Here is a 14,555-nt window from a genome sequence, read left to right as displayed (position 1 = left end):
GGAAATTGACATCTGCTTCGCAACGTGCTATCAACCATCCGGCAAGCACCAGCCTCCTGGCAAAATCCCCTGGCGTAAGTTGATGCCGGATGTGAATCCGATATGGATGTTGGTGGAGGTCCAGTCTTGTGATTCGGTTGAATGTTGCCCAAGGCAATCCCGTCCCATTTCGTCTTGCGCTGGTATCCCGAGGATGCTCCAAAACTTGCTGCCTTACTGCTGCAATGTTCATTTCCGATCGCCCATTGCGCCTCCTACCAGAATTCTCCTTGTTGCGGTTGAGGCTAGTGCCATGCTCTTGGTATTTTCTAACATTCGCCCAGATGGTTTTGGCTGCTGGAGGCTCCCGTTCTGGGAAACGTTCCCTGAACGCATCACGAGTTCACTGCAAACTTCCAGTTTGGTGAAAGGTTGTAACCACGAAGGTCCACTGTTCAGTCGTAAGTTGAACCATCTTTTCAATGACTGAGACTGTCTCTAAACCTGTACACTGTAGGCCCATCTTAAATACCCATCTTAAACAAAGGATGACGCAACCGACGATTACCAGACCAGCTTAACCATTTTACATAATCAACTTGGCAGTCGACAAGTAATATGTCCATTTCAAACTGGTTTGCACCGATTAGCCAAACTTGTAGAAATGCGATTTGAACTCGTCATTTTCAATGAGCATGTACTCGGTCATGTGTGACAGCAATGATGCATGAAAGGAATCGGGGGAGAGCTGAGGATCTCCTCTTAATTAGTAAACCACATGTAAATTGTCAAATTAAATAACCTTTGCATATTAAACCCTTGAATTCGGATTACCTTTTTTTTTGATACACACTGTATATATACATTCTATATAAGAGAGTCTGTCGCCATTTTCCTCATAGAGGCCCTTGCGGGCCCCATGACAATCATGGTTCCCTGTTTGAGGCAATGTTTTTATGGCCGGATGCCCTTCCTGATGTCAACCCTTGGTCGCCTCTTACGATGCGCAGGGATACGGTGTACCTATTCTTAACCGGGGTACACACCGGGAAAGAAAAGACACAAGGAAAGAGCTAACATTAATCACACAAAAAGTCAAACCGACACATAAAACACAAAAATAAGGGGAGTGTTATGGATTCGTCACTTCCGTTGTTGTGGTTTTCATCCACTGTAAACATTTTTGATTCCATGTATTATTATTGTTGTCGTTTGAGGGAAATAGAAATTATTATTTTCAAAAGGTAAAAAAGTTAATGTTTTAAATGAAACCGGAACCGGACGACGACAAAGAGGAAGAGGAGAAAAGGAAGGCGGAGCGAGTGAGTTCGACAAGAAAGCCGAGTTACTTTGAGGGCTGGAGCGAACGTTGGCGAACGGGAGTCACTAGCGAACTTTGGATTTCCTGGGAAAGAGATTCCTGCGACAGAGTTGTTATCGTTGTGACAGATAAACCTGCGTGACAGGTTTTGCGGTCGATTCCGAAGAGAATCATTGGCGGGCCGTAACTTCTCGAGTACGGGCCGTCGGCCATTTTGACTCGCGCTTGGCTTCGCTTCGATCATCGTCACCGCATTCAGACGTGGATCGTGTGTGTGTGTGTGTGTGTGTGTGTGTGTGTGTGTGTGTGTGTGTGTGTGTGTGTGTGTGTGTGTGTGTGTGTGTGTGTGTGTGTGTGTGTGTGTGTGTGTGTGTGAGTGACGTGGATTTTGAAGGTTAATTTGCGGTTCGCCGACTGAGCCGTGGAACGTCCATACCCGAGGGTGTCATTTCCCAGTCGCCTGGAGGGCGCCTTTGGATTTCCCAGTTGCCTTGAGGGTGCCTTTGCGCAGCTTTGGCCGCGTGACTGCGACTGTCATCGCAACGGGATTCTGGTCTCGATACGACATCGTACGGACGATCGCTGGAGCGAATCGACTTTGGCTTGAAGTCGGGATCGACTTTGGCTTGAAGCCGGAATCGACTTTGGCTTGAAGCCGGGAATAGAGACATTGGGGAATGTTCTTCTTTTCGCTCACTTGGAGCACAGTGAGTTATATTGTACGAACCTGATGGTACCATCATAGGAATGATATACTATTTGTTGTACAATTGATTACTATTGTTTTTGTGTTATTCTTGTGTGACCTTAATACAATATTTGTTTGTTGGTAACAATTGGTGTGGTTTCACCATTGATCTTTGACACAGAATAACATCTTTCTGCCGTGAGTCCTCTCGGGACTCGGAGGTACACCGTGACCAGGGGGTTTGGGGAGGAGCACGTAACAGGGAGCAGTAGACAAGAAGGGGAGAGAGGGGGAAGGACACAAACACAACATTTGAGAGCATGGACATCGGGAGAAATGTGGGGGGGGGGGGGGGGGGGAGGTGGGAGAGGTATAAAACATGAACACTGCAAGGACTTCCAGGAAGGAAGTTGGAATTTCAAAAAAAGTGTATCTGGGGTGAATTAGCAGGGGTAGAAAAGATCAAGGTTTTGGATGGGGGAAGATAAGAGATGGTGGTGAACAGCTGATTTAAAGACCTGGAGGGAGGAGTGGGATTGAAGGGAGTGGGGGAGTTTGTTCCAGAGGCGGGAGAAAAGGGGAATGAAAGAGTGAAGGTGAGCAGAGAGCCGAGATTTTGGCAGTTTAACCATAAGAGGGTTGCAGGCAGATCTTGTGCGACCTGAAGGAATATTGGGGGTACAGAGCACAGAGAGAGCTGGGGGAGCAAGGCCGGAGAGGAGTCGGTAGAAGACAGAGACCACCAACCTGCCTGTGGTGAGTGAGTGAAAGGCCCTTGGAGTGAGCTTCATCGCAGGAGATTCCAATGATTCTGAAAGCTTTGGTTTCAACAGCGTGAAGTGAAGATTGATGGGATAGTTGCAGATTGGATAGGATAAGCCAGTACATTAGACTTTTGTTGAAATATTCCCTGTCACATTCAGCCTGGTGTTGGCTTAGCGGTTAGGGTGATGGCTTGGGATCCTGGGTTCGAATCCCGTTCGATCGCTGAATTAACGCCAGGGGAGTTGACTCAGCCTGTCATCCTGAGGTCGGCAAATTGAGTACCAGTTCACTGGTAATTCCCTGTGTGTCGCAAGAGGCGACTAACGGGGTTGGTCGCAGGAAGGGCATCCGGCCATAAAACATTGCTTCAAAAAGGGGACTACGGTGCCCAAAATATAGCCAACCCCTGCTCTGCAGGGGAAAATGGCCTCTAAAGGTGGTTCTCTTCTTCTTAATTCCCTGTCTCATTCAATATCACATGCTGTGGAGATTCCAATACCGCCCAATACAATACCTCTTTTCCCCCTCAATTCTCTTATGCAGCATTTTCCTCGTCCTCTTCCCAAACAAAAGCACTCTGCCCCTGTCTTTAAAAATAGAAAATAAAAAAACCAACAAAAGTTTTAGATAAAAATATATATATTCGGCTTTCCGTTCTGATTTAGAATCCCGTGCGGGCACAGCGTACTTGCCAGTTACCTCAAATGTGATTGGCTTTGTTGCTGTTTTTTTATTTTATTTTTACCCACCCCCTCAACCCCATGTTTTACTTTTGTATTTTGTTGTGTAAATTCAACATTATTTCAATGTTACTCTGTCATTGCCAATAGTCTAATGATTCACACTTTTGAAACCGTTTCCTCAGAAAGGTGGTGGTGCTCTGCTGGATACCATGCGAACGAGAGCAAATCCAGCTGTTCGTCACGTCTACAGATTTGTATGAAGGGGGGTTCAAATTTTATAATAAACAATTGTGTTTGAGACCTCCATATGGAGAAAACATTTACTTGCAGAATATTAATTTAATTTTCGTTTTGTTTTGATATGATATTGATACTTGTAATTATTTATTTATTCATTTATTTTAATATGAAAACATGTGGTGTAGGATAGAATGGCAGATTTAGTTGAGTACATGAAAGGTTTTGTAAAAACTATGTCCATGATCTTTACCTCAGGCGCGGCAGGGTTTACGTGGAGTCACGAGCCGCTTGAAGACCCCCGTAAGATGTGCCTGTTTACTTGTCATGTGATGATCAGAGTTAAAAAAAATTCCATGCCTATATTTAAATTAGTTGTATCAGTACAGTGTTGGATAGCTTCACACTTGCTAATCGCATGCACTCTGATTGTGATGTGGAACAAGCTTGTGTTGAATTAATATTTATCTTTATTTTATTTTTAAAATAAAATACCTCAGATCTTAAAATTCCTCATATCAAAAACCAAGGCATTTTATGCTTTGGTTATTAAATGTATTTCGTCACTTTTGTTATTGTTGCTCCAACCATTGCACAACATGTCTATCTATATTGAGATTTATTTTTGTTCATTTTGATTTGTAAATGAAAATAATGTTTGACCTTGAACTTTTTGGTGAGTGTGACATATTCCCATGGTATAATGGTACACGTCACCATCACCAACAAGTCTTTGCTGTATTATGTAAAACTAGCACATTACCCACAGGGTGATTGCGTCCCTCCCCTTCCCCTATAGTTACAGACACACACACACACACACCTGTGGCCAATTACATTTTTACTGTGAGTTGACTCGCATGTAATTCTGACAACTCCTTAACCCCCTCCCCCACTGAAAGCTCACCCCCAAAGCCTCGACCTCCCCCTCCCAACCCAATACCATTCTTACCCTCTCCCCTCCCCCACCCCCCCCCCCCCCCTTCCAACCTCAAGTCCTCACTCACTCAACCCTAAGGCATCAACTTTCTCCCCACTTCAAACACCATTTAATTATTCGATGATTTAATCTATTAATTAACTGGCAAAAAGTTGTAGATTCAGATGAAACAGTGGTGGTTTAGGTATGCTAATAGCCAATTGATTTAGACATTAATCATTTTACGATTATTATTTATTTATTTTAATTTTGCAATTGATCAATGAATCAATCAATTATTGTACACCGCTCCCGCCCAATACCATCTTCATTTGCTGTGCTGCACTGCGCATGCATTGCCGGGTGCTGAAGGAAGGTGCCCCGGCAATGTCACGGGCTGGAGGATATATTATTTATTTATTTGGCATCGGGGAGGTGTACATTGAATGTAGCTCTACTTCATTATTAGTCCCCTACCGGTGTACACCGGAGGGGACTATAGGTTTGCACGCCGTCCCTCCGTCTGTCAGTCCGTCAGTCCGTCACGCAAAGAACAGTTTTCCGGACTTCTTTTCTAAACGCTTAATGCTAATGATTTCAAACTTGGCACATCGTTTCCTTATGATAAGTTACAGATCAAGTTCGAACTTTACGACGTTTCGATCATTTTTGACAAAGTTATGGCACTTTGAACTTTGGGAATTCTGATAATTCTGATGATCCTTAACTCAGTGCCATTTTAAGTTTTAATTTCCTTTAAAAAAGATTTTCTCTGCAATAATAGGACCAATTGAGATCACATTTTCACTATAGGAGGGACTCGGTCTGTAGAATATTTTAATGGTAATTATGACGTCACAGGTCACGTGGTTCGGCCGCCATATTGTTTTTCGTGAAAACACGAAAACCCCTTTTTCTCTGCAACGGCTGAACAGATCGAGGCCAAACTTTGCAGGCCGAATCGCATACCCATGACGAACAAAAAAGTCAGCGAGCATGACGTCATGCGTCACGTGGTTTCAGAGTTATGACGTTTTAAAGCATGAACCTTTAAAACCGAGCCCCTCCCTCATTTTTGATCCAATCGAGGGGAAACTTCACAGATCTGTTCAGCATGTCAATCTACTAAAATATCCTTTTGGAATTTGCGATAGGGCACGTGGTTTGGCAGATATCGTTAATTAAAGGAAATATTTTTCAAATGGATGTCTCTTGTTTATTCTAGAGTTCTCCAAGCCGCACCGCGCGCCCTCAGCCTCGTCTCACGAACGTCAAAAGCGCGACACAGCGCGTGCTTTCGGGAGGGGCGGAGCCAAGCCGAGCAACGTATATATATATATACACATCGATCATTGATCGTGAACCGGAAAATATAATAAATTACTGATATTTAGCGACTTGAAAGGTTCTTTATCAACAACTTATTTTCTCATGCTTCTGCTGACCTGTCTGCAAGGTGTATAAATCGAGGTCCCGAGTGTGAATCACAGGTGAGCCCATCCTGAGGTAATTTGCGATTGGGAACGATTCAGAACCTGTGGGTAAATAACCCTTGGTAATTTCCCCAACAGTTTTCCGGACGACAAACTGCCGGTAGGGGACATGTATTGCAGCACAATACTCAGAATGATTGTTAGTCCCCTACCGGTGTACACCGGAGTGGACTATAGGTTTGCACTCCGTCCCTCAGTCCGTCAGTCCGTCAGTCTGTCAGTCCGTCAGTCTGTCACGCAAAGAACAGTTTTCCGGACGTTTTTTCTAAACGCTTAATGCTAATGATTTCAAACTTGGCACATGGTTTCTGTATGATAAGCTACAGGTCAAGTTCGAACTTCACGACGTTTCGATCATTTTTGACAAAGTTATGGCACTTTGAACTTTGGTAATTCTGATAATTCTGATGATCCTCAACTCGGTGCCATTTTAAGTTTTAATTTCCTTTAAAAACCATTTTCTCTGCAATAATAGGACCGATTGAGATCAAATTTTCACCGTAGGGGGGACTCGGTCTGTAGAATATGTTAATGTTAATTATGACGTCACAGGTCACGTGGTTCGGCCGCCATATTGGTTTTCGTGAAATCACGAAAACTCCTTTTTCTCTGCAACGGCTGAACAGATCGAGGCCAAACTTTGCAGGCAGAATCGCATACCCATGACGAACAAAAAATCAGTGAGCATGACGTCATGCGTCACATGGTTTCAGAGTTATGACGTTTTTAAGCATGAACCTTAAAAACCGAGCTCCTCCCTCATTTTTGATCCAATCGAGGGGAAACGTCGCAGATCTGTTCAGCATTTCAGTCTACTAAAATGTCCTTTTGGAATTTGGGATAGGTCACGTGGTTTGGCAGATATCATTACACAACAACAACAACATGCATTTTAAGGCCATGTTCCCTGCTAGAGCGGGGGTTAGCCTTGCGGTCCCCATGACAAGCTTCTCCATTTTGCCCTATTTTCTGCATCTCTCCTTGTTAACCCCCTTGCCCGCATTTCTTCTTCCACCATCTTTAGCCAAGTCTTTCTCGGTCTTCCCCGTCCTCTACTTCCTTCTACATTAACTTCCATCACTCTTCTCAACCAGTCACTTTCATCCTTCCTCAATACATGACCAAACCATCTCAACCTGTTCCTCTTCACAGCATCAATCACAGGCAATATTCCCATCATCTTTCGCAATTCATCATTTGTCTTCTGTTGTATGCAGATATCATTAATTAAACGAAAATATTTTTTAAAAATGGATATCTCTTGAATCGCTAGTACCTCAGACCGTGAGTTGGTAATTATATAATTCACACATGCAATACGTGCAAGCTGCTCCACGGAGCGACCTTGCGGGCTTATCAACGAGGCGAGGCGTGACACACGTGTGTCTCAGCATACCTCAGATCAAGTTTGAAAACCAGCATCAACCGTGCATAAATTTGCATATTCGATCATTTTTGACAAATTATGGCACTTTGAACTTTGGTAGGGGACATGTATTGCAGCGCAATACTCAGAATGCTTGTTTTATTTATCTTTCCCGATTCTCCCCATTCCTTCTTCCCCGCACCCCCCCCCCCCCCCCTTTCCCCACCCCATCTTCATTCACAAGCTGACCATTTCTGCATTCATGGTCAGAACAAGTTTCAAATTTGATTTACAGCATTTTAAATCTAAGATCGACCTTTTTCTACATGATTGCTTGCCTACCAGTTTTCTTGGAATTTTTCACAGCGACATGCTTTGCAAGTATTTCTTGAAATAGTTTGTTGAAACTTGTTATAATTGATGTTGAGGAGCCAAGCGTTCTGAAAACACATTTGAACTGAGGACAGAGTCGCAAGCATAACCGATTGGGTCTATAGATATATTGGAAAAGGTACAGGTGTATTGCAATCGTGTACGAAAGCTCCAGTTTAACACAGTTGTGGTAAGCATTGGAGAAACTAAGCAGGTATTGAAGAAGTAATTTTTTTAAACTAGCAGTTACCTGGCGTTGCCTGGAAAATAGTCACTCACGTGTGTGGAGTGGGCTTTTTATAGTCGGAGGAAGCCATGCCCCTTGGACACCCTCGCTGCCACACCGCTTTGGCACGCCCCTAGTCTAAATCTGCGCCCATGTTTTTTGTCGTTAAAAGTTTCCCCCACCCCCCATGGACCCCCTTTCTCTCTCTGAGTCACTTCCTTGTACTGTCCATGAGGCGCAACCGAAAAACAAACGCTCACATTTATATGTCCTGTCACGTGAAAAAGTAAGTACACCCCATGTAAAGTTTTGACTTTTTCAACATATTTCAACATACAGCTATTTGATCTTCATTTCAACAATATTGACAGATACAGGTGATATAATATAACAAATATCATGAAACATTTACATTTTGTAGTCCATTGTATAATTTAAATAAACATCAATGCAAATTTCGCATGTGGAAAAAGTAAATACACCCCTACATTTATCACTACTTCAAATACCTAAAATTAGAATCAGGTGCACCAGCTCAGGTGCAAATGATTAGAACATTGTTAGAGAGGATCTTGGAGGAACCTGTCTTATTTAAACCTCAGACATTTAGTTTGGTTTGCTCTTTGTTGTTGAAGTGTGCAGTGTCACCATGCCGAGAACAAAAGAGCTCTCTGAGGCCTTCAGAAAGAAGGTTATAGATGCCTACGAGTCTGGGAAGGGATTTAAAAAGATCTCCAAACAATTTGAAATCAATCATTCGACTGTCCGGAAGATCATCTACAAGTGGAGAAGATTCCAAACAACTGCCAACTTGATCAGGCCAGGCCTCCCCAGCAAGTTCAGCCCGAGAGCAGACCGCAAGATGCTGAAAGAAGTCTCTAAGAACCCCAGAATGTCATCACGGGACCGATAGGTAGCTCTTGCCACTGTTGATGTCAAAGTGCACGAGTCTACCATTAGAAAAAGGCTGCACAAATTTGATCTTCATGGGAGGTGTGCCAGGAGGAAACCTTTGCTGTCCAGAAAGAACATCAGGGCAAGACAGAAGTTTGCCAATGAATACCGAGGCAAAGACCAGCACTTCTGGAACAATGTGCTCTGGACAGATGAGTCAAAGGTAGAGCTATTTGGCCACAGTACCAGAAGACATGTTTGGCGAAAACCAAAGACAGCATTTGACCACAAGAGCCTGATACCAACTGTAAAGCATGGTGGTGGAAATATTATGGTTTGGGGCAGCTTTGCTGCATCAGGGCCTGGGCAGCTCACCATCATAGAATCAACTATGAATTCTTCATTGTACCAGAGGGTGCTTAAGGATAATGTGAGGCCACCTGTTGGAAAGTTGAAGCTCAACCGAAGGTGGACCTTGCAACATGACAATGACCCGAAACATACCAGTAAATTCATCAAGGAATGGCAGACAAGAAAGAAATGGAGGGTTCTGGAATGGCCAAGTCAAAGCCCGGATCTAAATCCCATCGAGATGTTGTGGGAGGGATTTGAAACGAGCTGTGCATGCAAGAAACCTCTCAAACATCGCACAGCTAAAATAATTCTGCATGGAGGAGTGGGCAAAAATTTCTCCCAGTCGATGTCAGAGACTGGTAGAGAGTTAAAAGAAATGCCTACTTGAGGTTGTATCTGCCAAAGGGGGCAATACCACCTTTTAGAGCCAAGGGTGTACTTACTTTTTCCACATGCGAAATTTGCATTTATGTTTATTTAAATTATACAATGGACTACAAAATGTAAATGTTTCATGATATTTGTTATATTATATCACCTTTATCTGTCAATATTGTTGAAATGAAGATCAAATAGCTGTATGTTGAAATATGTTGAAAAAGTCAAAACTTTATATGGGGTGTACAGTGTACTTACTTTTTACGTGACTGTATATAGATTTACACATTATGTATGCTTGTGACAATAATTAAGTACTTCAATTACCAAGATGATTATTATTATTCTCCAGTTTATAAATGCATTTTGTCCAGCAAGTTTAGCCAGCAATTTTTTAAAAACGGTTTCTATCCAGCTTCAACTTTATTGTTATTATTTTATTTTTTTGGCCTTTTTGCTTCTCCTCTTCCTTGTCCTCTTTAAGGATATCTGTTCTCTTATTTTATTTTATATATTTTGATTCCTTTCCTCCTACCCACAGAGCCGGATTGAATCGGGACATGGAGGCTTCACCACAGTATGTAGAGGACTGTAAACAGCCAGACTTTATTGTTCACACCTTTTGGTACCATACTTCATTGTAATAAGAATTTTAAAATTACAATGCAACCAATTGTTTTCCTTACTTTTCTTTGGCAGCTTTCCCCATTGCATTCCCCACCGGCAGAGTGTGCATCGTCTTATGTAAAAGACAGGAGGCGAAGTTCTTTGCCAAGCCCTGATGCGTGAGCTTATTAATAGTTCTTTAACTTTGTTGAAATGGTGAATATTTTTTGAAATAACACCTTCACTCAGCTTTTATTTTTAGTTAAATTGTGTTTTATTTTTCTGTGATTCCAAGGAATATCTCCAATATACTGTGAACCCACATCTTTTACGTTAGTTTTTTCCACTTTGCCTATTTTCATTTTGGGAGCTGTTTTGTTTGACTTTTTAAAATATACTCTTTTCTCTCTTTCTAGTTGTCTACCATCAACAACCGAAGTATCTTGTGTGAAAAATATAACGAGTGACCATAACTGTTGGGCCATCATGAGTATGGCTCGATCTCTTAATGATTTGAGACTTGAAGATGTGGAACACAAGGTGGTCTCTGTAGACCAGCGGCATGACTCAAAACCACGACTTTTATTGCCAGATTTGGCAAGTGATTTCGTAAATCGCAACTCCCCTTCTCTCATGGCTTTGCCACGTCCACAGGTCACATTTTGCTTTTTGATAAACTAGATAATTGTATATCAAATTCGGTTAAATATTTAATGATTTTAGACAGATTGCCTTTTTGATGTGCTGCATTTTATACAATTAACAATTTGTTTTTTTTTTTTGCTCTCTTTACCCTAGCCTCGTCACTATATACATTCCTCGGAGTCTTCAGACCAGCCCTTACTCAAAATGCCCCCTACAAGTTCACTCCCTTTGGTTACCAGCAACAGTCCTGCAACTCCTGAGTCCCATCACGATCTCATCTGCCTTCTTGACCCACTTTTCTCTGTGACTTCTGAAAGTCAAACCACCAGTTCTCGTTCGATTCCTGCCCTTTCTCCTCAGCTGTTTCCCATCAATGTTCCTTTTATCCCGACTCCCCCCATGGGCCAGCCTTACCAGCCTTTTCCTTTTTTGGCCCACTCTCCTCAACCATCATCCCTCGGTGTACCTTCAATGTCACACTCACCCTTCATATCCTATCCTCTGACCCCATCTCTTTCGCCTCAGTTTTGTCCTCGCTCATTCACACCATCGCACTCCCCTCAAGCCTCCATCAGAACTCAGAACCCGATGCATTGCAAACTTCCACAAACAGCACCCACCGGCATGCTCAATCAGAAAATGCCACCGTCTCCAGCAGTACACAGCGATAATGTTTCTGCAGAGGTTGTTGCCGAAAGACGCAGACAGTGGGAAATTTTTGATTGACATCAGATTACAGATTTTATAAATGTGTAATTCCCAAGCCTTGGACTCTATTTGAAGTGAAGCGAAACCGCCTTTGGTGTGTTGGGCAGACATTTTGTCATGATGTACATCAAGTTGATTGTTGCTTGATTAATCTTCATGGCCATATTGTCAGTGGAATTTTGCTTTGAAGGCAGAATTGTAATCTTAAATGTGATCCATTTGTATAATTGCCTCTTATGCCAACATTTCATCTTTGGCTTTGATGTTTGATTGTAAGTGGTTTAAAAAATCTAAAGCACTGGTGTTTATAAATAGAGAGTTATTGAAGGGTGACACAGATTTCTATAGAGATCATAGTTGCAAGTATAATGTCACCAATCTCGATTTGAAGCCATTTTTCTGCATATCTAGTTACCTGCAATGTTCAAAATGTATTTGTCAAATCTCCATCCATTTTAGGTCACGTATACACGAAATGAGTATTGGCCAAAGGCCGGTGTATTTTAAATATTTTGTCACAAACCTGTTTTCTCAGGCTTTTTATTTGTTGGCACATAGATTTATTCGAGTTTTTTTCTGCAAAATGACACATTGGTTAATTTCAGCACTCACCTGAATGCAATCGTAAGCTGAAATTGTGTATAGACCTGCACTCTGCACCATCATAAAAATATGTACATTTCACAAACAATAAAGGTTCACAAACGGTCCTTTTTCTGCTGCCCTTTTTTCTTTATTATTATTATTTTTCCCCTGCCTCAATAGCTTTATATTTTAAGCGGTGCAGCCGCTTCAATATTTGGCTATGTCTGTCCATCTGTCAAAATGAAGTAGTTCTGACCCATCGTGTTTAATTCTAATGGGTTCTAAATGGCAATTCTAATGTTTCATTAGTTTCTAGGCTATGCCTGTTTCATATTTTAAAAATGGCAAACTGCACCACTTCCTTTGGACACTGGTGCGATTTTTCTTTTCTTTTTTCTTTTTTTCTTCCCTTTTCTTCTCTCCAAGGCCTAGTCTTGGAGAAGAGCATAGTGCCCACAGGGTGAAAAGGCAACATATGAACAGTGGAGCTGTAGTTTGACAAAAGCAAAGTGAGGAAACTTGATCACTTGCAAGAACTGGTATGGGTTTGGTAAGGTTAATGGGGGTAGAAATGCTTGTTGGAGGATGTGAGATGGTACGTCACCTGATTGAAGACCAGAAAGGAAGAGTGATTCAGCAGTCTATGTAGACAACACACACACAACATGCATTTTAAGGCCATTTTCCCTGCTAGAGCCGGGGTTAGCCTTGCGGTCCCCATGACAATCTTCTCCATTTTGCCCTATTTTCTGCATTTCTCCTTGTTAACCCCCTTGCCCGCATTTCTTCTTCCACCATCTTTAGCCAAGTCTTTCTCGGTCTTCCCCGTCCTCTACTTCCTTCTACATTCATTTCCATCACTCTTCTCAACCAGTCACTTTCATCCTTCCTCAACACATGACCAAACCATCTCAACCTGTTCCTCTTCACAGCATAAATCACAGGCTCTATTCCCATCATCTTTCGCAATTCATCATTTGTCTTCCTCTCTCTCTCTCTCTCTCTCTCAAGATACTCCGCACATCCACGGAACCATTCGCATTTCCACCCTTTCCAGCCTTCGTTGCTGCTCGACGTTCATTACCCATGTCTCGTTCCCATAAATCAAAACACTTCTCACACATGCAGCATACACCTTTCCCTTCAGCTTCAACAACACTCTCCTCCTCATCAGCACGCCACTCAGTTCCCGAAACTTCTTCCATGCACATCTCACTCTTGCAACCGTTGCCGAGTCTGATCCACCTTCTCGCATGTCTCCAAGATAGCAAAATTTTTTCACACCTTCCAGCTTCACGCCGTCTCCAAGATCCAACTCAACATTTCTTCCATCTGCAGCTCTCTCTGTGCACACCTTACATTTGAATGTAGCTACCACACTGGTTAATGACCCTCTCAGACCACTACATTTTTGATGAACCCACTCAGCGCATATTGTACATTGAATAGAGTTCACTCCGACACCCTTCCTGCACACAGCACATGGCCAAGTTCTCAGTTCTTTCCACCTCACCACATGCTTTACCACTTGCCATCACCTTCGTCTTTCCGATATTCACCTTCAGACCTTTTGTCTCCATACATTCCTTCCACTTGTTCATCTTTTCCTTCAGTCCATCCATACTTTCCGCAATCAACACCAGATCATCTGCATACAACAACTCCCACGGTAAACCCTCCTTCACGTTCTGCGCCAGCACCTCCATCACAGCTACAAATAGTAGTGGACTTAGTCTGACCCCTGATGCACTCCCACCTTCACCTCAAACTCACCACTGTTCCCGTGCTTCGTCCTTACAGCTGTGCGTGCTCTTTTGTACATTGCCATCACTACTCTGATCAACCATTCCTCCACTCTTAACTTCCTCAATGCCCATGTCAATACTTCGCGTGGAACCCTATCGAATGCTTTCTCCAGATCAACAAACCCAAGAAACAACTTCTTCCTCTTCTCCATGTACTTCTCCTGCAACTACCTCACAATAAAGAGTGCGTCTGTCGTTCCTCTTCCTGGCATAAATCCAAACTGCATTTCGTCGATCTTCACCTTCTTCCTTATCCTCCTCTCCAACACCCTTTCCAATACCTTCATTCCATGCTCCAATAACTTTATAGCTCGGTACGAGCCACACTCCAGAGGGTCACCTTTCCCCTTGTATAGAGGGACGAGGGTACTCGGTTCCCAATCCACTGGAATGCGGCCTTCTTTCACCACCAGATTACAGATCTCTGTCATTCTCTTCACACCCCAACTTCCTGCTGCCTTCAACATATCTCCCACAACTCCCGTCGGCCCTCCCGCTTTTCTACTCTTCATTGCTTTTATCGCTTCCTCA

General features: G+C 42.8%; 1 protein-coding gene across 4 annotated transcripts in view; it reads left to right on the top strand.

Moving 5' to 3' along the window:
• Window positions 1–12,344, top strand: part of LOC137423307 (DENN domain-containing protein 1B) — a 92,960-nt gene extending 80,616 nt beyond the window's left edge. For 3 of the 4 annotated variants that reach the window (XM_068110320.2, XM_078774356.1, XM_078774358.1), the window contains 6 exons: window positions 3,619–3,690; window positions 3,932–3,976; window positions 10,217–10,252; window positions 10,375–10,460; window positions 10,698–10,935; window positions 11,080–12,344. In XM_068110320.2, coding sequence (XP_067966421.2) covers window positions 3,619–3,690; window positions 3,932–3,976; window positions 10,217–10,252; window positions 10,375–10,460; window positions 10,698–10,935; window positions 11,080–11,652 — 1,050 coding nt within the window. In that variant the 3' untranslated portion in view covers window positions 11,653–12,344. Of the gene's footprint in view, window positions 1–3,618; window positions 3,691–3,931; window positions 3,977–10,216; window positions 10,253–10,374; window positions 10,498–10,697; window positions 10,936–11,079 lie in introns of those variants that run through there. The other variant, XM_078774359.1, reaches the window with a different exon arrangement.
• Window positions 12,345–14,555: the final 2,211 nt, after the last annotated feature.

This window comes from Myxine glutinosa, chromosome 3 (genome assembly GCF_964187855.1).
Source record: "Myxine glutinosa chromosome 3, kmMyxGlut1.1, whole genome shotgun sequence".
In the NCBI taxonomy this organism is placed as follows: Eukaryota; Metazoa; Chordata; class Myxini; order Myxiniformes; family Myxinidae; genus Myxine; species Myxine glutinosa.
Note: the sequence above shows the minus strand (reverse complement) of the source record. Positions and strands in the feature narration are given on the sequence as shown.